The 27,538-nt window shown below is 39.4% G+C and overlaps 1 protein-coding gene across 1 annotated transcript; it reads left to right on the forward strand.

Moving 5' to 3' along the window:
• Positions 1 to 8,425: 8,425 nt before the first annotated feature.
• On the forward strand, positions 8,426 to 27,277 carry NDUFB6 (NADH:ubiquinone oxidoreductase subunit B6). The gene is made up of 4 exons (XM_003800291.3): positions 8,426 to 8,738; positions 12,671 to 12,763; positions 23,170 to 23,214; positions 27,100 to 27,277. The coding sequence occupies exons 1-4, from the start codon at positions 8,559 to 8,561 to the stop codon at positions 27,166 to 27,168; spliced, it is 387 nt and encodes a 128-aa protein (XP_003800339.1). The 5' UTR covers positions 8,426 to 8,558; the 3' UTR covers positions 27,169 to 27,277.
• Positions 27,278 to 27,538: the final 261 nt, after the last annotated feature.

Consider the following 27,538-nt stretch of genomic DNA (forward strand, 5'->3'; position numbering starts at 1 on the left):
TGAGGCAAGAGAATTGCTTAAGCCCAAGAGTTGGAGGTTGCTGTGAGCTGTGATGCCACAGCACTCTACTGAGGGTGACAGGTTGAGACTTTGTCTCAAAAAAAAAGAATTTTAAGTCACATCTATCAGTATAAAGTGAAGGCAAATTATCTTAATTACTATATAAATTTGTGTTACTGTCCGTGCAGATAACTATAACACTCTCCAAAAGTCATCTTTCACCTAAAAAAACCCAACTAAAACTAAAGAGGAAAAAGACAAAATTAGTTACCCACATGGGAAAAAGTGAAATGAAACTGGGCGTGGTGGTGCACACATATAGTCCCAGCTATTTGAGAGGCTGAGGTGGAGGATGACTTGGATGTGGAACTTCCATCTCAGTTTCTGCTTGCTGACTCAGTCTGGTGGTGAAGTCCTGCACTCAGATCAGCCTTCTCTGCACACCTGAAATCCAGGGGTTACATCTCTTGCCTTCCCCAATTATAATGTATACTCTGCTAGGGGATGAGTAAAGCCCCCTATTGGCTTTTAAAAACATAGCTGGAAGTATAGATCCTTGTAATTATAGATCAAAAATTGAAGTGGTAAGTTTACTGATGGAAGATGCCTTTTTATTTGATCTTCTTGCCCCTTATCTTCCCTGCCCACTATGCCTCAGCTGCTTCTGTGGTCTGGTTTACTGAGGCCTTACATAAAAACCAATTTACTTGTATTTATAATTTTCGAGCAAGCTAGAGTGCCCTCTTGTGGAGATGTCCAGCAGTTACCGAGGTATGGCAGACCACCTGAATTTGTGAATGTATAAGGCCACATTTCCTAATTATGCTAAGCTGAACACACACTCTCACTGCTTTAATTTTTTTCAACTCAGCCTTTTGGGTGTTGAAGCCAAAGGTAAATGGGAAAGTGTGGAAATATGGCAGGTGGTAGCCAGCAGTATAAGAATAGAAACAATATTGGTTTTACTTCTTTTTTTTTCTTTTCAAATGCAGAGGTGGTAGGAGGAGTGTATTCATTTCCCCTAGGAATTTAGAATGATGGTCCCAAATTGAAGAAATACTAGATGTGTTTGACTCCACTCACAAGTGAACCATTTATTTGGATTATCAAATGCCTCGTTGAGGTCCTAAACATAGTCCCTCCTGGAATGGGTAGACACCTTGGGACTTACTCTTACTTGAGTATCAATTGTTCACATCTCAGTTGAGGTTCTAGCCTAAGTAAGCTGCAAAATTTTAGTCCAAAATGTAGCTGTTATGAAGTAGGATTAGAATTAATGATAGCTTAAGGCACAGTTTACATACTGCTTCAAGGCATAAACTTTTAAAATATTTTTGTTTTTAATAATTTTAAATACACACAAAATAATAAATGAGAGAGGAATAAAACGATCCCCCATTTACCTAACAGATTGCTTCAACAGTTACCAACTCACCACTCGTCTTACTTTCTTCATACCTTCTTCCTCTCTTCTCAGTTATTTATAAGTAAATTCCAGGCTTTATACCCATTCTTCCATAAATATTCCATAAGTTACCTCCAAAAAATAAGAATGTTCCTTTAAAAATATAACCATAATATCATCATATAAAAAATTAACGGTGATTCCTAAATATTACGTGGAGCCAGTGTTCAAATTTATTTCTTTGTGTCTTATAGTTTATGGGTTCTTCTTTTTCTTTTTTCTTGATATATTTCTAAGAAACAGAGTTACTTGTCTACAGTTTCTACAATCTGGATTTATCTGAATGTATCATTTTGGTGTTATATAAGTTCCTCTGACCCTGTGTTTCCTTTAAATGAGTAGTTTGAACTAGAAACTTAATTAGATTCAGGATCAATTTTTGTTTGGCAAGACTGCCTCACAGGCAATGAGGCAGCCTTCCACCAGGAGGCGCAGTTGCTCTCTTTTTTGAGATGTCTGCCGCTGATTCATTAATAACAGATGCAAAACGGTATTCTAACTCTGCTCTCCCTTTTTCTTTTAACAGCTTTTTATGCTTCTTTGAAGAAATTTCCTCTCATCAATTTTATCTCATTTTGTTACTTTAAGATGCAATTTGTATAGACTAAAAAAGATTGATTTTTTAAAAAAATCACTTTTCCCTACTCAGGAAGCTGAGGCAAGAGAATCGCCTAAGCCCAGGACTTGGAGGTTTCTGTGAGCTGTGACACCACTGCACTCTACTGAGGGTGATAAAGTGAGACTCTGTCTCTGAAAAAAAAAATTGCTTTTCCAAGTGTGTTGGTTTGGGGGCAGCACCTATGGCTCAAAGGAGTAGGGTATTGGCCCCATATCTGGAGGTGGCAGGTTCAAACCCAGCCCTGGCCAAAATCTGAAAAAAAACCCCCATCAACTGTGTTGGTTTCTCTGAAGAACAGAGAGAAAATAGAGAGAAAATCCTTGTGCTATCGCCTCACAACACTCTCTGACACCAGATGTGTGTGAGGTTTTCCCCTACACATCAAACAAGTCTTATGATACCAGAATTTTGCTCTTCAGTAGGTTCTTGGTCTTGGTGATTCGAAGAATGAATCCGGGGGCCACAGATCAGTGGTAAGACAGGATTTATTTACAGAAAAGAATACAGGAGTGCCAGAGCTCCTGGCAGAGAGAAAACTGGAGTCAGGAGAGAAAAGTGTTCTCTCTCCTTCTCTGTCTGTTTGTCTCTAGGCTCTTTGTCTAGGGGTATATATATATAGTCCCCTGGGGCCCTCCATAGTTACATTTGTTGGAGCTAGGTAGTTACAGTTAGCGTGTCTGTGACGACTGTCTGGGACATGTCTGGAACAACATGTTACATTTCTGTCTGTCTGGAACAACATGTTACATTTAGCTTAGCTGTCTGGGACATCTGTCTGGGTTGTGAATTAATGGCTACAATCCCTTTTAGTCCCAGGCTTAGGAAATGGGGACCTCCTGCCCACCCTCCCGCCTGCTGGTTCTGCTGCTTGCTGCCACCACACCAACATTGCCAAGACGGAGGCAGCCAGTCTGTGCCGCCCAGCTCCAGGAGTTGGCTGGGATACCACTTGTCCTATATCAGCAGGTTCAAACCCAGCCCTGGCCAAACTCTGAAAAAAAACAAACAAACAAAAAAACAACTTTGTTGGTTTCTCTGAAGAATAGAGAGAAAACCAAATCCAGTTTCTCGTGCTATCGCCTCACAACACTCTCTGAAACCAGATGTGTGTGAGGTTTTCCCATACACATCAAGCAAGCAATCAGTTCTTCAGGGAACATCAACTGGGTGTCCTCTAATTTAACTTAATTCTGATACTGTCTACCTGAAGAGTGTCAGATCCCACAGGTCCAGCACTCAACCCCACAAGACTGCCTCCCCCACTTCAGATGCCAATCGCAAGTAATAGCTTTTCACCTATATGTCTGCCAATTGGTTATAAATTGGGGTTCCCACAACTCTCTCTTCAGGTTCTATTTTTGCTTGAATGGCTCACAGAACTCAGAAAACATATCTGACAGTTGATTGTTACAATAGAGGCTATTACAAAGGCTACAGAGAACAGCCAGATGGAAGAGATGCGTGGGGCAAGATAAGTGAGAAGCAGCACGGAGCCTCCATGCCCTCTCTGCCACCCTCCAGGAACTTCCAGGTGTTGAGCTGTAGGGAAGCCTCTAAACCCAGTCTTTTCAGATTTTTATGGAAGCTTCATTACATAGCATGATTGATTTAATCCTAGGTTATTGGTGATCAACAACCTTCAGCACTTCCCCTGTCCTTGAAAGTTTCAGGGAGGCTGAAAGTTCCAACCCTCTTGTCTTTTTGATACAAGACACATGATACCCCAGCCAGCTTGGTGAAGGTGGGGGCAGACTGGCTGCCTCCGTCTTGGTGGTGGTGGTGCAGTGGCAGCGAGCAGAGGAACCAGCAGGCTGGGGGGTAGGCAGGGGGGCTCTACAGGAGGCTCCAGAAGCTGGAGGGGCCAGACAACTGCTGGGGAGACACCAGCACTTTCGGTTTCCCTCCCCTTGCACTTGTAGCTGAACAGGGAACCCCCATGTCCTAGGCCTGGGAATGACACATCCCAGACAGGACTCAGACATGTCCTAGACATGTCCCAGACACACTGTCGCAGACATGCTAAATGTAACTTCAGAGGGCCCCAGGCGACTACATATACCCCTAGACAAAGAGCCCTGAGACAGACAGTCAGACAGAGAGAGAGAGAGAACTTTTCTTTCCCTGGCTGGGTTTTCCGGAAGCTTTGGTGTTTTTGTATTCTTTTCTTTTCTGTAAATAAATCCTGTCTTACCACTGATCTGTGGTCCTCGGATTCATTCTTCAAATCACCAAGACCAAGGACCTACTAAAGACGAAATTCGGGGATCATTTTCAATGACCAATCCTCACCCTGAAACTGCCTAGGGGCTGCCAGCCACCAGTCAACTCATCAGCCTAAGAATGCCAGGAAATTGGGAAGAGAACCAAATACCTATTTCACAATATTGCATTTCCCTACATCATCCAAAAGTGACAAATGAGTTTCAAAAAAACTTTATGAATTCACATTTATGAAAATATTTGATATTATTCAATCCACTTTTTGATGCTTAAATTGTACCATCTTTGACCACTGGGGAGCCTATTCAAGTTGGTTTCTGAATCCTTTTGATATGACCCTACCAGCGTATAAAACTTACCTGCTTTCTGGTCTGACAAGATGTTTTAGGCTTCTTTTATCAACACATTTCTTAACCAGGACCTGGGATTAGCCATTTTATCAAGGCAGAGCTTCTCAAAGTTTGGCCTGGGGACCCCTGAGAGTTCTTGTGATCTTTTTATAGGGTCCATGAGGTCAAAATTATTTTCATAATAATAGTCATTCCTCAGTATAGGGGGAGTGTTCCAGTGTTACTGGCAGAGGCCCTTGGGCTCTCTGTGCAATAGAGATTAGCCATAGGCCAAGCAAGAGTCACAGACAAGGCTTTATTTGGGCTTCAAACACAAGGGCAAGGCAGCACTAAGGAAAAGTCCTCAAGCTGGCTCCCCAAGAGAAGTTCAGGGAGAGTTTTAAAGAGGCTTAGAACAGGAAAAGGGTGACACGTAGGCATGTAGAGATAGAGGTTTTCTTGTGCCTGCGTAGTTCTATGACATATTTCATCATACGTGGTATATCTCATTAGCATGTTAAGCTCCACCCCTGAGTGTAATTTTTAGCATTAAAATGAGATTATAATGAGGGAAAAATCAAGTTGTGGGGGTCCTTTTGGCTTGAGGTGGTTATATCCGAATAGGTATTTCTTTGCAGCCAGGTTCCTTATCAGCTAGTGTGAGCATCTTACTTCAGTGGTAAGTTTTTCTTGGAAAAACGTTACTTGACTCCTCCATATACAGACACAAGCTGAATTCTAGTGGCTAACAGGTCATTTGTTTGGTTTTTTCTTCTACAGTTTATTAGACTGGATCATGCTGTCTCATGTTGCCTCCTTTGGTCAAAAGTGAGGCCTGACTTCCATCTCAGATAACAAAATTTATGGATGCTGAAGTCCCTTGTTAAAAGAAAAACTTTAAGGGCAGTGCCTGTGGCTCAGTGGGTAGGGTACCAGCCCCATATACTGAGGGTGGCGGGTTCAAACCTGGCCCTGGCCAAACTGCAACAAAAAAATAGCCAGGAGTTGTGACAGGGGCCTGTAGTCCCAGCTACTTGAGAGGCTGAGGCAAGAGAATCGCTTAAGCCCAGGGGTTGGAGGTTCCTGAGAGCTGTGTGACACCACGGCACTATACGGAGGGCGATAAAGTGAGACTCAAAAAAAAAAAAAACTTCAGGCAAATTAAATTTAATATAACTTAATTGGGCAGCTCTCAGATTCATTGCAGATTCAGAGATTTTGGTGCAGCAGCACAGTGAAAGAGAATTTATGAATAGAAAAAAGGAAAGTGATTTAAAAAGAATAGAAATGAAGTACAAAAACTGGCTGGGTTGACTATGGCTCAGTGTTTGCCTTATTTGAACATGATTTGAACAGTGGGCCTCTTGTGGGTGGCTGAAGTATGGCTACCACCAGGAGTGGCTGAGACTTAGCTATTGTTACAGAAACATAACGCCCGGTTAGGTTTTCAGTTGTGTGTATCTACTTAGACTTCATTTCATACCTAAAGAATAAAGTATTCAAATAGGGAAGCTATCTTAGGCCGGATTTCAGTTTGATGTAATGCCTTTATATAAACTGTGGTAGTATTTTGGCATATAACCTATACTTTAAAACAGTTAAATCATCTCTAGATTACTTATCATAGGTTATGCAACATAGGTACTATGTAAACTTTTGTTATGTTGTATTGTTTTAAACCTGTACCTTTTTATTGTTGAAATGTTTTTTTTCCCCCTGAAAATTTTCAATCTGTGGTTGGCTGAATACGAGATTGTGGAACCCACAGATATGGCTGACCATTTGCCCTTTTGTAACTCCTATTTTCTTGCAAATGTACACGGAGATTTCCAGAAGCTATTAGATGTGTTGTATTATGATTAATTGCAGAAACAGTTGACAAGTCAGACATTAAAGACATTTACAAAAATGTAAAATAGCACTCTTCTCACTAAGTAATTTTTGTTAATAGATACATGCTTTTAAATGTTTTAATTTCTAATGCAGTAAACATCAGTAGGTACAACCCATATACCTAGGGGTTTTTTAGTTTAAGAGGTCTTAGAAACAAAATATTTGAAAACTGCTGCTTCTAAGAGTCCTAGTTCCTTTAGATGGAAAATATTTTCGAGATCATAAGCTAGGAACTAGAGGTGCTCTTTGTTACTGGTATGACTATTTTTTAGGTCACTGTCGATATGATTCCAGAATTTTGCTCTTCAGTAGGTTCTTGGTCTCCGTGATTCGAAGAATGAATCCGTGGACCACAGATCTGTGGTAAGACAGAATTTATTCACAGAAAAGAATACAGAAGTGCCAGAGCTCCTGGCAGAGAGAAAACTGGAGACAGGAGAGAAAAGTGCTCTCTCTCCTTCTCTGTCTGTCTGTAGGCTCTTTGTCTAGATGTATAGTCGCATGGGGCGCTTGGTAGTTACATTTAGGGTGTCTGTGACCTCTGTCTGTCTGGAACAACATGTTACATTTAGCGTGTCTGGGACATCTGTCTGGGTTGCAAATTAATGGCTACAATCCCTGTTAGTCCCAGACCTAGGAAATGGGGACCCCCTGCCCACCCTCCAGCCTGCTGGTTCTGCTGCTTGCTGCCACCACACCAACATTGCTGCCCCCCAGCTCCACGAACTGGCTGGAATGTCACTTGTCCTATATCAAATAGGCAGAACTCTTGGAGAAAGAGTCTCACTTCGTCATTCTTGGTAGAGTGCTATGGTATCACAGCTCACAGCAACCTCAAACTCTTGGACTTAAACCTATTACTTGCGATTGGCATCTGAAGTGGGGGGGGGGCAGTCTTGTGGGGCTGAGTGCACTAAGTCACAGAAGAGCAGACCAAACCACGACAGAGTCCTTTGAACTAAACGCCATATTCAAGCTGAACTTAGAAATTTGGCTAATTTCCAAAAAATAGGAGATTCTAGTCACCCTGGGTCACTGAAATAAGGAAATCTCTCCTGCTTTAACCCGATAAGGACCAATCTGCTTTTTATTGTTTCTGCTTTCTTCAGCCAATGTCCTCTGCTCAGCTCATCGGAAAACTTTCTACTTTATGAAATTGAGGTAGTTGCTTCAATTCTAGAATCAGAAACAAAGCCAATTAAGATCTTTAAATTAAATTTGTTGTAATTTTGTCTTTTTATAGTTGTACTATCTTCGACCAGTGCTTTATTGAGGAATTTGGGAGTAATCCCCAGTACTTTGCTATTATGAGTCATACTGCAGGGGATATTCGTGCATGCCCTTTCATATTTTTACCACATATCTTTTGGATAGAGTCCTAGAAGTGCGATTGCCGAGTTAAAAGGTGAATGAATGTATATAATTATGCCAGGTATTAAACCACGCTTTTTACTTCCGCTTTACAGATGGATAGACTGAAGACAGCTGCTGCAGTCACTTTACCGGTAAGGAACACAGCTGGGATTTGAAATTGGCTGTAACTACAATATCTTCACAGACTCTCCCTAGGTCACAGGAAGAGGAATTCCTCGGCGGGAGAAGCAAACAAAGAATTTTGCATCTGGACATCATAGTAACTGAAATACATATGCTCATCCTTCCTGCTCCCAGTATACAAGTTCTTCTTCCTTTTCAAAAACTGCACCTCTCTGAACTCGCAGACAACCTCTCATCTGCCCTTTCCCCCGTATTACTTAACAAAAGGCACTAGTACTCACGCCTGCTCCCGCTCCAGCTCCTTATCCCGGGGCAGAAAGCCCGGCCGGGCTTACGTGGCCGGTGGAGGGTTTTGCGCATGCCCAGACTCTGCTGGAGGCGAGGAGAATTTGGAGCCGCCGCCGAGGCGGGACCCGGGTCTGACGCCATAACCGCGCGCCGCTGCCGGCGTCCTCGAAAGGTCGCTTTGGAGAACCGGAGCGCGCATACCCGAATTCGCAGGCGCGCCGTGTCCTTTTGCCTTGGTACCCGCGACATGTTGGGGTACACGCCAGATGAGAAACTGCGACTGCAGCAGCTGCGACAGCTGAGAAGGCGATGGCTGAAGGACCAGGAGCTGAGCCCTCGGGAGCCAGTGCTGCCTCCTCAGAAGATGTGGCCTATCGAAGCATTCTGGAACAAGTTTTTGCAGAAGCCCACCCCCTGGAGGAACATGGTGAGTGATCGACTTACCCAGTCCCCCCCTCACACACACCTCCAACAACGTCCGACGGTCCGTCCACTGGACGTCAGCTCATTGCAGACACCAAGGACATACTCTGCTCTGTGCCATGGAACGATGGCCTGTCGCCAAGAGTCCTCGACTGGGTGTCAGGAGTTCTGAGAATGAATGGCTTTGGCAGAATCATGCCTTTTTGCTGTCAAGTGTGATGACAAGGAGGCGAATCTTAGGTTTTACAGGCCGCTGCAAGATTGGTTCTCTTTCGACTGCAGAAATTTCCCTTCAGAATAATAGCCAAGGACTAACCAGAGTTAAAATTCTTTAATTTTAACGTTTGAGGATACTTGTCTAACTTTTAAGGTTGAGGTCCTAGAGACCAGATAACACTGCTCCTAACTAGTGGTATAGCCCCTCGTGATCATCCTAAGAGACTCCTAGGACCCTGCTGGTTTGCTTAGTGAATCGTATTCAAGAAGTACCTTTCCAAACCACCATTGTGTACTTTTATTTATCTTTATTTGGATTGCAACCACCACCATGGATTTTTAACACAGTGTTTTGTTGCAGAGGAAATGGCCTGAAAAAAAATGGCAAAAATATTTTCTGTCTCTCTAACTTTTTTAGAACTTAAACCTCATCCCTACCTCAGGCCAGTATTCAGGAAGGGCAGGGAATGCCTCCTGTTTTTTGTGCCACAGAAGAGATAGCTCAAGGAAATCATCTGGGCGTAGGTCACCAGGTCCTTTTAGCTGAAGATGGGATTAATCTGGGTGGAGATCACAAGGCTGTTGCTGAGGCCATGAGATGGGTTTGGCTCACTATGGGGTTATGGGATCAGAACCTTTTTCTTTTCTTTTTTTTATTGAACGGTAACTGTGTACATTGGTGCACTTTGGGGGTACAGTGTGGTGTTTTCACACAATCCATGACATTTCCATCAAATTGGTTAACATAGCCTTCATGTAACTTTCTTAGTTATTATGTCAAAACATTCATATTCTACTCATAGAAAGATTCACTTGTACCCTTGCAAGATGAACCACAGAAGTGAACCCTCGAATCCCTCTCCCTCCACCCTCTCCCCCCTCCCTCCCCCTCCCCATATCCTTAGGTTATTAGGTTATAGCTTTCATATAAAAAGGTTTAAATTAATTTCATAATAGGTGTGTGTACATTGGATACTGGGATCAGAACCTTTAACAGCTCTTTGCTTCTGCTCAGAAGCAGGAGTTTGGATTTTGAGACCATTGTCTGCCATTTTCCTGTTTGCTGGCAAAGTAATAAATAAACCTCTTTCCTTCCCAAACTGCTTGTCCCTGTTTTTCTGATGCCTCTTCCAGGGACAAGTGCAGAGCTTTTGATAACAATTTCATTAAAAAAGTCCAGTTTCTTCCTGTACTTTGAAGAAAATCATTCAAGGACTGTCGTTATTTGCAGGATCTCTGCAATTTTCTTGAGATATGTTAATTAAATCATACCATATATAGATGAATGCCATGAGTTACCTACAACATTGGCTAGTAATAATACTAATAGGTAACACTTGAGTGCTTGCTATGTGCCTGGTGCTTTGCCAAGAATTTTACATGTGTTACTTCATTTTCTTACTCCTATGAACTAGAAACTATTCCTAATTCTCATTTTAAATGTGGTCTACAAAAATTCAACAATTCCTTGTCACAGGACTAGGAATTGAAGGAGTTCATGTTGAAATCCACATGTATATATTTCTTTCTGTGCAGCAAAGTCTGGTGCATCAGAATTGCACGTTTTTTCCTGAGAAAATGGTGTAAGATAACTTGTGGTAGTAAAATTTACCTCTTTAGTTCATTCCTCTAACCTTTTGTATCCTTGCTATTATTTGTTTTTGACTGGTTGAAAGTTGACATCCCATTCATTACCCAGTGATGTAGGAAGTAAATATCGGTAATCATTGGCTGAAATTAATCTTACCTTGAGTTAATTTTTTCTTTTATAATCACATGTGTTGTAATGCTTTTTTTTTTTTTTTTTTAAATATAAAGGCATATGCCACCACACCCAGCTAATTTTCCTGTTCTCTTGTAGCAGTAGGGTCTTGCTATGTTGAACAGGCTGGTCTTGAACTTCTGGCCTCAAGGAATCCTCCCACCACAGCCTCTCAAAATGCTAGATTATGGGCATAAGACGCCACATCCAGTCTAACACCTCTCTTTTGAAAGTTAGACCAGAGAAATGACCAGTAGATAGAATATTATTCAATTCTCTAATGCACTGTTTCTCAATCTTTTTTTTTCTTATCTCATGGCACACTTGAACCTATAGTTAAACTTCTGAGGCACACTTAAATTGAAAAAGTTCCCTCTTTTGCAAGCCAGCCCTTTTGAGCACAGAAGATTTACTGAACTTGTTTTTTGAGGGCTACAGCACTCCCTTGTTTACCAAGCAAATACATTTAGCGTATTTAAAAAATTATTTTTTATTTTAGCTCAAGGAGTATTTTGTTATTCTTTGGAAGACACCTACAATTTAATTCCCAAGTGCTCAGTTATCTGCAACATCTTAACTGACCCTTTAGCAGCTGTGCCCACCTGAGTACAAACGGAAGATTGGGACTTGCCTAGGCAATGTTGTGACATTTTGGCAGAAGCCCTAAAAAGGCCCTTGAGTTTTGTTTTTCTAACATTACATTAAGCAATACCATTTCAACTTAAATACTTTTCAGCATATATTTCTTTGGGATGAAGATTCAGGGTTCTAAATTTACTCAGTCTCTCAAGAACTTTCAGTCAAGTAAAGAGGGTCAACTAAATCCCATGGCATTTCATGAAATCGCCTCAAAACTATGGAAAGCCTTAATTAGACTATGGTTATTTGACTTAATCACAGACTGTGGGGGAGGGGGGAGAAGAAAAAAATCACTTGGTGTCATACTTCAAAGATGTCACGTTCAAAATTGCTTTAAGTAGGAAGCAACGTACATTTCTCTGCCTTTTGTGGAATAATTCTGTGTTGTAATGCTTAAAGTCTTGATTATTGCCCCCTACCCAGTAGATAGGTATATTTCAATCAAATTAGCTGCCATAGGAATGTTCCATTAGTTCATTTCTCTTTTAAAATAGTGTGTCATGTGGTCCTGCGCGGTGGCTCACCCCTGTAATCCTAGCACTGGGTAGGCCAAGGTGAGTGGATTGCCTGAGCTCACAGGTTCGAGACCAGCTTGAGCCAGAGGGAGACCTCCTCTCTAAAGAAAAACAGCCAGTTGTTCTGGTGGTCACCTGTAGTCCTAGCTACTTGGGAGGCTAAGGCAAAAGAATCTCTTGAGCCCAAGAGTTTGAGGTTGCTGTGAGCTATGACGCCAGGGCACTCTCCAAAGGTGATAAACTGAGACTATGTCTCAAAAAAAAAAAAAAAATAGTGTGTCAGAGGCATCTCTGAGTGAGTTTGTAATATCCTGTCTTAATATGTAAAATATTCTTTTCCCAGCACTGATGGACTCAAGGTTGTCTGCCTTATACCTAGAATGATGCAAGTGGTATTGATTGTGGGTATCTGAAATTGGTAAATCAGAGAGATGACTTTAGCAGAAAAATTCTGTGGTTTAGCCAGATTACTCTGACTATTTCTGCTATGTTTTAACAAAGTTATAAGAGTATTTTTTTAGAAGTACTATTTTTTTAATGGTATCTATAAATGCTATACTATGTTCTTACAGAATGTTGCTCATCTTAAATGTGGTTTGGTCTGGACTCTGTAACTATCTTCCAAGAGACCGTACATTTAGCAAAAATAATTTGAGTGGATGAGGTTTGCTACAGTTTGTAAGGATATATGTACCATTGATATGTAAAATAATCATGGTTTTTATAACATTGATGCATTTTCTCCCGCCACAAACATAAATAATGGGATACATCTGTATTTATTTTGTGTGTTTATTTCCCCAGGTTTATAAGGTATACCGAAAAAGTGTCTTTGTTTTTACCTATGTACTTATACCTACCTGGATTGTTCATTATTATGTGAAGTATCATGTGTCGGTAAGTATGTTTTAAGTTATGTGCTTTTCAGAATTTCGTTTTAATTTGTCCAAAATGATTTTCTATGTGGATATGCCTTACCTTACTTTACTTGTGGAAATAATCTGCCACTCGTAAACTCATTTTGCCATACTTTGAATTCTTTTAGGTAAGAGGTTTAATAGAGGTTAAGTAATTAAGAGTGGTGTTTCAAAAAGTTCATCATTATATTAGTTTACAACTTGAAATGCATTGCCTCATAGAGATCGTCAGAATGTACCTGACCTTACGTTACTGGTGTAAACTTGGGGTCCTGAGAAGGAAGGGAGAAAAGAATTTCTGCTTTTTTAAAACACATAAATTTGGTATAAGATAAAGCTTGATTGTGTGTGAAAACACTACACTGTACCCCCAAAGTGCATCAATGTACACAGTTACCATTCAGTAAAAAAAAAAAAGATAAAGCTTGAAATAGACAAAGGTTATCTTTGTCATTATCCCATTTCTCTTTCTCTCATTTTATCTGATTTTTCACAACTTCTTTTCTTTAGAATCTAAGATATCTAAAAGCTTGAACTTTTCCACTAAAAGATCTTGCAAGGGCTAATTGAACTGAGCCAGTTGTCATTTTTAAAGGCTAGGAATAGCACAGTTTGGTGCCCAGGCAATGAATCCCAGGCAGGATGAAGAAGGCATGCATTTTGGGGTATGATATGGCAGGGGGAGCAATGGTGGTTGAACAGCATGGAATGTTGGGAAGTGAAAGAGTGAGAAAGGCATTCTTATGCCAAGTAAGGGGTGTTAGAGTCTGAGTGAGTTTCAGGGAAGGAGGATGAGCATGTTTGTTTGAGGAGTAGCAGCAGCAGCACCCTGTTACACGATATTGGAACCTGAGCAGAGAGAGGAGGATATCTAGGGGAAAGTGATGTGGGGCAACAACATAGGTGGTGACTTAGAACCTGAATGAGGTGGGGATGGTATTCATACTGGGGTATGGTTGTGGTGACAGGAGATGGGCTGTATATAGAGAGATTGATCAAGTACAGGCATACCTCAGCGCAGCTTCAGTTCCAGACTCCTGTAATAAAGTAAGTCATGTGAATTTTTTAGTTTACCAATACATGTAAAAATTACATTTACACTAAGCTGTAATCTATTAAGTGTGCAATAGCATTATGTGTGAAAAATATACTGTGCATGCCTTAATTTAAAAACAATTTATTGCTAAAAAATGCTAATGATTATCTGAGCCTCCAGGAAGTTGTAATCTTTTTGCTTGTGTAAGGTCTTACTTCAGTGTTAATGTTTGCGGACTGATCTTAGTGGTCGTTGTTGTAGAGGTTGGTGTGATTGTAGCAGTTTCTTAAAATAAGACAACAAAGAAGTTTGCAATATCGATGGACTCTTCCGTTTACAAAGGATTTCTCTGTAGCATGCAATGCTGTATGATAGCATTTTACCCATAGGAGAACTTCTTTCAAAATTGCAACCAGTCCTTTCAAATCATGTAATCGTCTTTGCTTTGTTCTCATCTCAATCATCTTCACAGCCTCTTCACCGGAAGTAGATTCAATTTCAAGAAACCACTTCCTCCAAACCACTTCCTCTGCTCTTCCATAAGAAGCAACTCCTCATCCATTCATGCTTTATGTTAGGGAGACTGACTACTTTTCTTAAATCTCATGAATCATCCTCTTCTGTCCAACTTTTCTTTAATTTAAAAAAATATTTATTTTTAGAGATGGAGGTTTTGCTGTGTTACCCAGGCTGGAGTACAGTGACTATTTCACAGGTGCAATAGGATACTATATTCTCAAATTCCTGGGTTCGAGACATCTTTCTGCTTCTGTCTTCCAAGTAGCTGGACTACACAGCACAGATCAACACCCCCTGTTTACTTCTACCTTTTCTTCTGCAGCTTCCTTACCTGTGTCAGCCTTCACAGAATTAAACAGACTTAGAGCCTTGCTATGGATTAGCCTTTGGCTTAAGGGAATGGTGAGGCTTATTTGATCTTCTGTGCAGACTTTATATCAGCAACAAGGCTGTTCTGTTCTCTTATCATTCTTGTGTTCACTGGTGTAACACTTTTGATTTCCTTCAAGAACATTTTCTTTGCATCCACAATTGACTGTTTGATGTGAGAGGTTTAGCTTTCAGCCGATCTTGGTTTCAACATGCCTTCCTCACCAAGCTTAATCATTTCTAGCTTTTATTTTTAATTTCAAAATATTAAGGGTCATTTCTAGCTTTTGATTTAAAGAGAGAAATGTATGGCTCTTCCTTTTTACTTGAACACTTAGAGGCTGTAGTAGGGTTATTAATTGTCCTTATTTCAATATTGTTGTCTTTCTGGGAATAGGAAGGCCCCAAGGAGAGGGAGAGAGAGGAGGAATAGCTAGTTGATGGAACAGTAAGAACATTTATTGATTAAGTTTGCCATCTTGGGTACAGTTAATGGTGCTCCAGAAAATTTAGAATGGTAACATTAAAGATCACTGGTCACCGGTGATGATAACAGATAATAATGAAAACATTTGAAATATTGCAAGAATTACCAAAACATCATTACATAGACACAAAGTGAGCATGTGCTGTTAGAAACATGGTGCTGACGGACTTGCTCATCTCAGGGTTGTTGCAAACCTTCCTTTTGTAAAAAATCACAATATGTGTGAAGCCTGATAAAATAAGGTATGCCTGTTAAGTATATGACAATAATGAGACCCAGGATTCTCCCTATAAGAAAAGGGAATTATGTGAAAAGGAAGTAACCTTGTGAGGGTAGAATGGAATTGGAGATATTGGTATGAACTCATGGTTTTTAGTATGTGTTGATAGATATAGAAATAAATATAGATGTAAGTGTGGTTTAGTGTGTGTATATGTTTGCATATACATATTCTCTTTAATATTTTTTTATAATTGGGGATTCATTTAGGGTACAAGAAAACAAGGTTACATTGATTGCCTTTGTTAGGTAAAGTCACTTTTAGAATTGTGTCCTGCCCCTTGTGTCACACACCAAGACTCTCCCGCTCCTTCCCTCCTTTCTTCTTCCTTTCCCCCACCCCCTCCCTCCTTCCCTCTGTCTGTTCTTCCTTTCCCCCACCCTGTGCCCTCCTTCCTCTAGGCTTTCCCCTTCCCCTACCCCTCCCACCACATACTAGGTCATTAATTGTCCTGATATCAACATTGAGTACTTAGGATTCTTGTTTCTCCATTAATGCTTTCCACTTCCATCAGGTTAATACAAAGGATGTAAAGTCTCTATTTTTTTAATGGCTGAGTATTTTGCCATGGTATACATACACCACAGCTTGTTAATCCATTCCTGGGTTGGTGGGCATTTAGGCTGTTTCCACATTTTGGCGATTGTAAATTGAACTGTGGTAAACAGTCTAGTGCAAGTATCCTTATGGTAAAAGGATTTTTTTCCTTCTGGGTAGATGCCCAGTAATGGGAGGTCTAGCTTGAGTTCTTTGAAGGTTCTCCATACTTCCTTCCAAAAAGATTGTATTAGTTTGCAGTCCTACTAGCAGTGTCAAAGTGTTCCTTTCTCTCCACATCCACACCTGCATCTGCAGTTTTGAGATTTTGTGACGTGGGCCATTCTTGCTGGGGTTAGATATCTCAGAGTGGTTTTGATTTGCATTTCTCTAATAATTAGGGATGATGCTTGTTAGTGCTGACATATTGTTAGCGCTAACATATGCTTGTTAGCAATTCGTCTTCTTTAGAGAAGGTTCTATTCATCTCTCTTGCCTATTGATATATGTGACTGTTGGCTTTTTTTCATGTGGATTAAATTTGAGTTTTCTTTAGATCCTAGTTATCAAGCTTTTTTCTGATTCAAAATATGCAGATATCCTTTCCCATTGTGTAGGTTGTCTATTTGCTTTGGTTGTTGTCTCCTTAGCTGTACAGAAGCTTTTCAGTTTAATTAAGTCCCATTTGTTTATTTTTGTTGTTGTTTCGTCTGTTTGCTTTGGTTGTTGTCTCCTTAGCTGTATAGAAGCTTTTCAGTTTAAGTAAGTCCTATTTGTTTATTTTTGTTGTTGTTGCAATTGCCAGGGCAGTCTTCTTCATAAAGTCTTTCCCTAGGCTGATATCTTCCAGTGTTTTTCTGTGCTTTCTTTGAGGATTTTCATCATTTCATGCCTTAAATTTAGGTCTTTTATCCATCTTGAATCAATTTTTGTGAGTAGAGAAAGGTGTGGGTCCAGTTTCAGTCTTTGACATGTGGATATCCAGTTCTCCCAGCACCATTTATTGAATAGGGAGTCTTTCCCCCAGTGTATGTTCTTGTTTGCTTTATTGAAGATTAGGGGGCTGTAAGATGTTAGTTTCATTTCCTGGTTTTCTATTCCTTTCCAAATGTCTGTGTCTCTATTTTTGTGCCACTACCATGCAGTTTGACCACTATGGCTTTGTAGTACATCTGGTATGCAGATGCCCCAGCTTTGTTGTTATTACTAAGAACTGCCTTAGCTATACGGAGTTTTTTCTGGTTCCATACAAAATGATGAATTATTTTATCCAAGTCTTGAAAGTACCACATTGGTATTTTAATAGGGATGGCATTGAATCTGTAGATTGCTTTGGGAAGTATAGACATTTTAACAATGTTGATTCTTCCCAGCCATGAGGATGGTATGTTCTTCCATTTGTTAATATCCTGTGCTATTTGTTTTCTTAGTGTTTCATAATTTTCTTTATAGAGATCTTTCACCTCTTTTGTTAGGTGTATTCCTAGGTATTTCATTTTCTTTGAAGCTATGGTGAAGAGAATTGTGTCCTTAATTAGCCTCCTCATCCTGGCTGTTATTGGCATATACAAAAGCTACTGACTTGTGGACATTGATTTTATATCCTGAGATATTACTGTATTTATTTATTTGGCAGTTTTGGGGGCTCAGTGTGAACCCACCACCTCTGCCATATGGAGCCAGCACCCTACTCCTTTGAGCCACAGGTGCCACCCCATTACTGTATTTTTTTGATGACTTCCAGGAGTCTTGTGGTTGAGTCTTTGGGGTTCTCTAAGTATAAGATCATATCGTTAACAAAGAGAGAGAGTTTGACCTCCTCTGCTTTTATTTTTGGATGCCCTTTATTTCCTTGTCTATCCTAATTATTTTGGCTAGAACTTCCAGCACTATGTTTAATATTTAATAGTAATTGTGGCAGAGGACAACCTTGTCTGGTTCCAGTTCTAAGTGGAAAAGCTTTCAGTTTTACTCCAGTAAAATATTAGCTGTGGGTTTGTCATAGATAGCTTCGATCAGTTTAAGAAATGTGCCACCTATGCCTATACTCTTCAGTGTTGTAGTTAGAAAAGGATGCTGGATTTTATCAAATGCTTTTTCTGCATTTATTAAGAGGATCATATGGTTTTTGTTTTTGCTTTTGTTGATACAATGAGTAACATTTATGGACTTGCGTATGTTAAACCAGACTTGCATCCCTGGGGATGAAGCCTACTTGATCATGATGTGTGACTTTTTTGATGATAAGCTGTAGTTTATTGGCTAGGAATTTGTTGAGAATTTTTGCATCTATATTCATTAGTGAAATTGGTCTGAGCTCTCCTTTTTAGTTGGGTCTTTTCCTGGTTTTGGTATCAGGGTAATGTTTGCTTTGTAAAACGTGTTGGGGAAGATTCCTTCCTCAATTTTTTGGAATAATTTCTGCAGTATGGGAGTAAGCTCTTTGAAGTTTTGATAGAATTCTGGTCCAGGACATTTTTTTGTTGTTGGGAGTTTTTTATTGTTTCTTTGATCTCAGTGCTTGAAATTGGTCTGTTCAGGAGATCTGTTTCTTCCTGGCTAAGTTTAGGGAGAGGGTGTGATTCCAAATATTGATATTTCCTTGAGATTGTCAAATTTCTGGACATAGAGTATCTTGTAGTATTCAGAGATAATCTCTTGTACCTCTGTGGCATCTGTTGTTATTTCCCCTTTATCATTTCTGATTGAGGTTACTAGAGATTTTACTTTTCTATTTCTAATTAGTTTGGCCAAAGGTTTATCTATTTTATTTATTTTTTAAAAATTCAATTACTTATTTCATTAATTTTCTGAATGATTCTTTTTTTTTCAGTTTCATTAATCTCTGATTTAATTTTGGATATTTCTTTTTTTCTGCTGGGTTTAGGTGAGTTTGTTGATGTGCTCTCTTTCTGTTCTTCAGATGTAGGCTTTTGAAGCAATAAATTTTCCTCTCAGGACTGCTTTTGCTGTATCCCATAGGCTTTGGTAGCTTGTGTCTTCCTTGTTGTTGTGCTCAAGGATGTTAAGGATTTCCTCTTTTATTTCTTCCTGCACCCAAGTGTCTTTCAGCATAAGGTTGTTTAATTTCCTTGCCTTTGTGTGGGGTTGAATGTTTTTGTTGGCGTTGAGTTCCACCTTTAGTGCCTTGTGGTCTGAGAAGATACATGGTAAAATGTCAATTCTTTTGATTCTGTTGAGGTTTGTTTTGTGTCCTAGGATCAATTTTGGGGAATGTTCTATGTGCCGATGAGAAGAATGTATATTCTTTATCTTTGGGATGGAGTGTTCTATATGCATCTATCTAGCATAGTTGTTCTAGGGTCTCATTTAAGTCCCTTATATCTTTGTTGAGAGGATCTGTTAAGAGGCTCTGTCCAGCTCAGTAAGAAGTGTTAACATACCCTGTTATTATGGTGTTATAGGATATCATATTGCTCAGACTAATTAAGGTCTGTTTCAAGAATCTGGGAGCATTTAAGTTGGGTGCATAAATATTTAGAATTGAAATGTGTTTTTGTATTTTTACATTGACCAATATGAAGTGTCCATCTTTGTCTTTTTTGACTTTAGTTGCTTTAAATCGACTTGTATCTGAAAATAAGATTGCAACTCCTCTTTTCTTCTGAATTGTGTTTGCCTGAAAAATTGTCTTCTAACCCTTAAATGAATTTTTATTTGTCTTTTGAAGCTAGGTGTGTTACTTGCAGATACAAGTGGATGGTTTGTGGGTTTTTTTGTTTTTTAAAATTTTTTATTTACTACAGGGAGCCACCACAACCCCCAGCTATTTTTGGTGCAGTTGTCGTTATAGCAGGCCCAGACTGGGCTCGAACCCACCAGCTTCAGTGTATGTGACTGGCGTCCTAATCACTGAGCTAAGGGTGCTGAGCCCATTGCTTGTGTTTTTAAATACAATCAGCCAGTCTATGCCTCTTCAGTGGGGAATTCAAACTGTTGACATATATTGAGATAACTGATAAGTGTGGTAGCGCTCTGTTCATCTTACTTTGTGAAAGCCCATTGCTTAGTTTCGTCTTTTGCATCATTGTGGAATTTAGGTTCTGTCTTTTATTTTCTGGGTGCTTACTTTGCTGTTGGTCCATTGTGATCTTCAGTGTGTAGAACAGGTTAAAGTATTTCGTGTAGTGCTGGTCTTATTGTGGAGAATTTCCTCAGTGTTTGTATATCAGTAAATGATTTGATTTCTCCATCACTTTTAAAGCTTAGCTTAGCAGGATATAGAATTCTGGGCTGGAAATTATTCTGTTTAAATAGATTAAAGGTAGATGACCATTGTCTTATTGCTTGAAAAATTTCATTAGAGAAGTCTGCAGTTACCTAATGGATTTGCCCCTGTAGGTCAACTGGCACTTACTCCTGGCAGCTTGCAGAATCTTTTCTTTTCTCTTGACTTTGGACAGGTTCATCACAATGTGTCTTGGAGAAGCTAGGTTAGAGTTGAGGTAACCTGGGGTCCGATATCCCTGTGAGAGGAGTGTGTCAGAATCTTTGGTGATATTTGGGAAATTTTCATTTATAATGTTCTCTAGTATGGCTTCCATTCCCTTGGGGCATTCTTCTTCCTCTTCTGGGATACCTATAACTCGTATGTTTGAACACTTCATAAAGTCCCATAATTCTGTCAGTGAATGTTCTGCTTTCTCTCTTTTTTTCTGCCTCTTTAACTATGAGTTATCTCAAGAGCTTTGTTGTCCTCTACCTCTGAGATTCTTTCTTCTACATGGTCTAATCTGTTGTTGATACTTTCTATTGTATCCTTAAGTTCCCTGATTGACTCCTTCAATTCCTTCAGCTCTGCTGTATCCTTTCTATATTCTTTATGTCATTCATCTCTTGTTTGATTCTGTTTTTGGATTTCCTTTGGGTTATTTTCCATTTTCTCAACAATTTCATTCATTGTTTTCATCATGTGTATTCTAAATTCCCTTTCTGTCATATCTAACATTTCTTTATAGGTGGAATCCTCTGCAGTAGCTACCTCATGGTCTCTTAGAGGGGGTTGCTCTGGACTGTTTTTTCATGTTGCCAGGATTTTTCTGCTGATTCTTCCTCATGAGTGTTTTATCTGTTTCCTTGCCCTAATTTTCCTTTCACTTTGTCTTGCTCTTTAAGTTACCATGCCTCTGACCTAAAGTTTTGGTGAGTCCTTTTGGTATAGGAGTAAAAGGATGAGAAGATTGAAGAGCAAGAAGGGGGAAAAAAAGAGAAAGGAGAGGGAGTGAGTAAAAGGGAATATTGACAAGAAGAAGAGGGGCACAGAAAGAGGGAAACAGGATCAATATAGGTGTATAGTAGGGTACTTTGATTCACACCTTAAAAACCCCCAACCTCTGGGGGTGCTGGGTTAGGTGGTTCTCTTGAGGTCAGCAGGTCTTTGCCAGCCTGAGCAGACACAGTATTCCACCTCCACCAAATAGAGAGGAAAGAGTAAAATACTATAAATCCAACCAAAACAAAGAGAAAACTTTACAGGATAAAATTGGAGGAAAAACCAAATAACAGGGGCTGAAACACTAGCAAAAATAATATTCTTATTAAAGAAGGCAACAATGGAAAATTATATTTAAACTAGAAAAATGAAGAAAGAAAAAAGATAGAAAAATCTAGGAGGGGACGGCGCCTGTGGCTCAAGGAGTAGGGCACCAGCCCCATACACCAGAGGTGGCGGGTTCAAACCCAGCCCCAGTCAAAAAAAAAAAAAAAACTGCTAAAAGAAAAAAAAAAAAGAAAAATCTAGGAGGAAAATGTTGAAATAAAAAAATCAAAACCACAAACACAGCAGTATATCTATCTTGCTGAATATTGTCTGGGCAACAGGTGATCTTCTGGGGTATGAGATGCTAATCACAATGCTGATATAGCTGTATGAGATGGAGACTGGAGGCCTCTACTGACTTTTGCCTTCAAAGCCCCCTTAAAAGACATTTTAAACTGTTAACCTTGGCTAAGCAGAAGCTTTCCCAGGAAAGCACTTGTCGCTGGTATCTCTCCTGAAGTGGCTGCCCCCTTCTCCAGTGCATTTTTCTAAGGTGTGGCCAGAAGGAAAACAGGTTTGAGAGCCCTGGATGTTCTTTAGCTTTCTGGTTGCTGACATCTTTGTTCTCTTCACTAAGCAGATTATGTCCCTTAATCAATAAGCATGGAGTGCCTCATATGTATATGTCCTCTTCCTCTATGCTATAGAAAGAGGAACCAAATTCCTATCTCCAGGGGTTTATAGTACAGTTGGAAAATGGCTCTGATTTGGGTAAGAATATAGAAAAAAGTTACTGCAGTTAGAAGCAAAGATATGGAGCCAGTAATCAGCATGTTTGTCTGTAACTACTGTGTTTCCCTGAAAATAAGACCTACCCCAAAAATAAGCCTTAGCAGGATTTCTATTCATTTGTTAAATATAAGCCCTATCCTGATAATAAGACTTAGTGATGGGGCATGGCTATGCAGCATATCTGCATAGCCACATCATGCATTTCAGCGCCGTAGAAAAGACACCTGAAAATAAGCCCTAGTGTGTCTTCTTGAGAAAAAAATCAATATAAGACAGTGTCTTATTTTCAGGGAAATACGGTAATACTGAGAAGAGGTTGAACTATAGGTGGTAGTCAATGGGAAGCTTTCCATTTTTAAATGGAGTGACTTGATGAATATGATACTATGCATATTGAAGAAAATATAGAAAAGCATTGAATGTAGATTGTTGCCATTTAGATGTTAGCTGAGAATCTAGTTAGAGATAGCAGGAATAAAGAAGAAAAATGAAGCCAGAGATGCTTTTAAAGGAAGAAACACTTGAAATTGGCAGTTTATTAGGGGATGAAACCAAAGTTCAGAGTCATTTATGACTGTAAAGTTTTTAGCCTTGGAAATTATGAATAGGGTATTTGGAAAGGAGGGCTTTCTGGTGATAGGGAAAGCAGGTGTGGCCATAGCAGTTTTTGGAAATGTCCAAGTAGATGTGGTGTGTTCTATGTGTTAGAAACACAAGATTAGTGGGGCTAGTAGGAATTAGAGTTGGGTTAACATGCTTTCACTTTATAAACGAACATAAATTCTTTCTGCGATTTGGAATGTGATCTATTTTATTTTCAGAAGAAACTCTAACATCATAATAACACAGGATTATTTTTATTTCAGACAAAACCATATGCCATTGTTGAAACGAAGCGCAAAATATTCCCAGTAAGTCTTAAACCTTCTCTGATTTTCTTTTGTTCATTATTTTTCTCTGTCCTTTCCCTCCCTTCAAGTGCTCATTCGATTAAAATGTTCCTTTCTTTTTGCTATCAGTTTACGTGCCTGTTTTGTGTATTCTCATTTATTTAAAAAAGGAAGAAATAGGACAGTACAATTGCAGTAGTAGCAGTTACAGTTGAAAATAGAAAGCAGGCACATTTATTTTTAACCTGTCTGAAAAACTTTTGTGAGTTGGAGGTACTAGCAGTTTTCACTGGTGTTTTGTTTCATGTTGGGTAGAGGACTTAGGGAATGAACTTAAGCAGATATACCCAAGCATGGTGACAGCAATTGAGTTTCTGTTACTATTTCCAAACTCTCATTTCCTATGGCTTTGTATCTCATTTTCAAGGTTTGATCTTATATTCCATCTATAAAGTTAAGATCCATTAGTGTTTGTTTTAAATTTTATATTATGAATATGTAAGCCATAGTACTAATTTAAAATGAGTTCCTTGGCTTGGTGCCTGTGGCTCAAGCAGCTAAGGCACCAGCCACATACACCTAAGGTGGCGGGTTCGAATTCCCAGCCCGGGCCCACCAAACAACAATGGCTGCAACCAAAAAATGGCCAGGCGTTGTGGCGGGCGCCTGTGGTCCCAGCTACTTGGGAGGCTGAGGCAGGAGACTCGCTTGAGCCCAGGAGTTGGAGGTTGCTGTGAGCTGTGATGCCATGGCACTCTACCCAGGGGGATAGCTTGAGGCTCCGTCTCAAAAAAAAAATGAGTTCCTTTAGCATTAAGATTACTCAGTAACCAGTTGGTATTTTTATTGGCTGTGGGGTTATTGTTGAGTATACAAAAACATGTTCTTATCTATTTCTAGTTACAGATAATTATCATACTTCTAAATTCATAATTTTAAGAACAAAAATTAGTGTTGATTCTTTATTTTAATCAAATGACATAGTCACAATAATTGTTATCTAATGCAACAAGAGAATTTTTAGGGAGAAGCACCAACATTGGCTATCCCAGTTGTAACCCTGCTTTATGAAATACAAGGGAACTTTTCTGTTTCATTGTATATAATTGATGTGTATCTGGGCCTATGTAGTAGTCTCAAAACAGGAAATTATCTTACTGGTTTTACCAGTCACGTAATTTATATTTATTTAGTGTCCCATTTATATGCTTATTTTTAAAAAAATTTATTTTGCCATTACTGTTCAAAGGAAAAGGAGGGCTCTATTCAGAAGACCACATTAGTGATTCCATAGCATTTCTTGTATTTGCCATTATGATTCCTTCCTGTTTCTGTGCCATTGACACCTTTGGGAATCTTCTCTTCTAAGGAACTGATGTTTGTTCATTTCTACATATGTTTTAGAATAGGATAGGTAGTTAAGAAACTTTCAAATTTCAGTGGCTCACCAAAGCAGAGGTTCATTCTTACTGACAGACTAGTGTGGATCAAGTGATCCTCCTCAATCTTACAGCTGTGCTTCTGGAAGATGAGGCTTCTATGATCATAGTAAGGGAAGAGAAGGCTGGATATCAGAATGATTTTAAGGTCTAAGCTTGGAAGTAGCTTACATCACTTCAGTTCAGTTGTCTTGGGCAGAACTCATTGTCCCCAGTATTAATGTGCTCCTTGTTGTTTCCCATACTCCCATGCATGGATTCTAGAATAGTCCATCCTTCTAGTTACAAAATAGCTTTTTGTTTCCTTCCCACATGTGTAATATGCTTAGTCCCTTTCCTAGGGAGAAATCCCAAAGTCCTCTTCCATCACTGCAACCAATCCCAAATCCAAGATCACTACATGATGCATAATAGTATGTCAGGTTTAGATGTGACAAACCTTTAGATCTTTTTGATTAATGAACTAAGGCAAGTTACCTGTATCTCCTGCACCCCCACCCATACCTATTGCTCAATGGTAGACTAGCACAGCAGTCACTGGTTTTTGGCAATTATGAAATCCCAGTAGTTACTCCTAACTCCTGTATATGGGAAGTTACTTGAATGGAAGAAACATCTTTGTCCATTGTTCTTCCTAGTACCTGGCTCTGGCCACAGAGTTCTTTTTCATTATTAACCTAGATTACATCTAAATGGGCGTTGGGAAGCATGCCCTCCTTAGGAGTTGTACAGCCTTCAAAATGTGTCTCCTGCTCACAGGTTGAGTGTGAGAGGTTGTTTTAATTTAAGATATTCACAGGGGTTGGTAGTCTATATGTTTGGTTCTTTGTGCATCCATTTCCCTCAACATTTGGTAGCCATGGAAAGAAAAATACCTGGTAAGCGTTTAGTCTGTTTGCTTCAAGTCAGTCCCTAGTGCCAGTATTTATTCTTTCTGTATGTTGTTATCAACTCTTCATTTCTTTGCCCTCATTTGCCTAATCGATTCAGTGGCAGCTATGTGGAGGTCATCTGTATCAGACTAGTTCAAAGGCTACCTTCATTTTAACCTAATTTTTGCCACAGGGCTGAGCTCCTCTCTTTTTATCGGGCTTTTGTTGCTTAGAATCTCTGTTAACTCTGTTTAGGGATTCAGAAGCAATGTGATTTTCCAGTACTGCAAGGTCTCCAGTTACTAGATTCTCTCCATTGTATTTCTCCTCAGCTGTTTTTTGCCTGAGCTTAGAAGTGCATTCCCACGGCAGCCAATAGTACCCAAATTATAACTGTATTTTCAGCTGCTTTTCCCTGAACCTTCAGTTCATTAGGCAGTTTGCTTCTGAGTTACTTAGGAGACATTTTGTTAAATAATTTGCCGCTGCCTTTTATTTCCATCTTTTAGCCTCCAGTGCCTGGATCTTTGCCACCAGACTGCTAAGCCAGTGCTCTGTAGTTCTTTTTTTTTTTTTTTTTTTCCTAACTCTGTAGTTCTTTTTACAGCAGCATTAGTACCACTTCAAGGCACTAATTTCTGTAACAAATTGTCCTTCAAATGTATGGAGGCTTAAAAATAATACAAATTTACTCCTTCATCAGGTAATCCTGAGCAGTACCAACTCAGGGAATGGCAGATGAGGGGGTGAGGCTAATTCTCTATGTAGTCATTTGGGAACTGTCAGGCTGACAGAATCTATTATCCTGTACAGATGGGTGAAACTGAAGCCAAGTAATCTGTGTAAAAGTACACAGCTTGTCAGTGCAGGTTCCAAAATTCTGACCACCTCAATAACTGGGAAAATGGTATGAAGGCTATGTTAACCAGTTTGATGAAAATATTTCAAATTGTATATGAAAACACCGCACTGTACCCCATGATTGCATTAATGTACACAGCTATCTATCATTTAATAAAAAAAGAAAAAAAAAATTCTGATCACCTGCTTCTGCCCAACCTTTTTTTTTTTTTTTTGCAGTTTTTGGCTGGTCTGGGTTTGAACCCACCGCCTTCAGCATATGAGGCTGGTGCCCTACTCCTTTGAGCCACAGGCGCTGCCCTAAGCTCAACCTTTTGACTACCACATACTATTCCTAGGTTTGAAGATACCTGGACGAGCTGCACAGCCAAAGTTTTTATATATAAGCCAAATAGAAAACTGATGATTGCTTAACACATTCATTTGCTAGGAGTACGTCCTTGTCTTATATTGAACAGTAGATTTTCCCTGGCACTTATTTCTTGGAGCCATGTAAAATAAAGATTATCCCTTTAACACTTGGCAAACAGAACTTTCATGTCCTTTCTTGTTATTTTGTTTGAGTGAAATTTCCCGTTCTTTGATTTGCGACCTAAGATTTTAGCTACTTCTAAAGTGAATGCCAGACCTCAGCTAGATTTTTTTCCATGAGAGGTCTGACCAACATGCAACAGAAAGGAAATATCTCCTCTCCAAACTTTAGATTTTTCTACTATGTGTCTTTGTTTTTCTAGGGTGATACAATTATGGAGACAGGAGAAGTAATTCCACCGATGAAAGAATTCCCTGATCAACATCATTGAACACTACTTAAAAATTTCAAAAGCTTATGAGCTCAAGTGTATTACCATATTACCAAATTTACTGAATGTATTTTCTGGAAAATAACTTTAATAAAGTTTACTCTGAGAATGTGTTGTCAAATTTCTTCCCAAACATTATACAATTTGAAACTTTTGAATAATTTAACAATAGTAAAAATGGACACGTTAAACAGATGATAGATGATATGAGAGATCACAACTTTTTCTATTTTTGGCTTTGAAAACAGGATGTAGAAAAGTATATAGTCACATGATAGTATTTTTTTTTCTGATAGAGTACTTTAATTTGGCGTGAGAGTATTCAACAGTGTGAAATGGTGCAACAAATAGAAGAACAGAAGTTCCACAT

Source organism: Otolemur garnettii, unplaced genomic scaffold (assembly GCF_000181295.1).
Source record: "Otolemur garnettii isolate 467f Iridium unplaced genomic scaffold, OtoGar3 scaffold00172, whole genome shotgun sequence".
Taxonomy (NCBI): Eukaryota; Metazoa; Chordata; class Mammalia; order Primates; family Galagidae; genus Otolemur; species Otolemur garnettii.

Coding starts and splice junctions, on each gene's coding strand:
- NDUFB6 (XM_003800291.3), top strand. CDS start 8,559: ATGTTGGGGTACACGCCAGATGAGAAACTGCGACTGCAGCAGCTGCGA. Junction 8,739..12,670: donor CCACCCCCTGGAGGAACATG/GTGAGTGATCGA, acceptor TTATTTCCCCAG/GTTTATAAGGTATACCGAAA. Junction 12,764..23,169: donor ATGTGAAGTATCATGTGTCG/GTAAGTATGTTT, acceptor TTTTTATTTCAG/ACAAAACCATATGCCATTGT.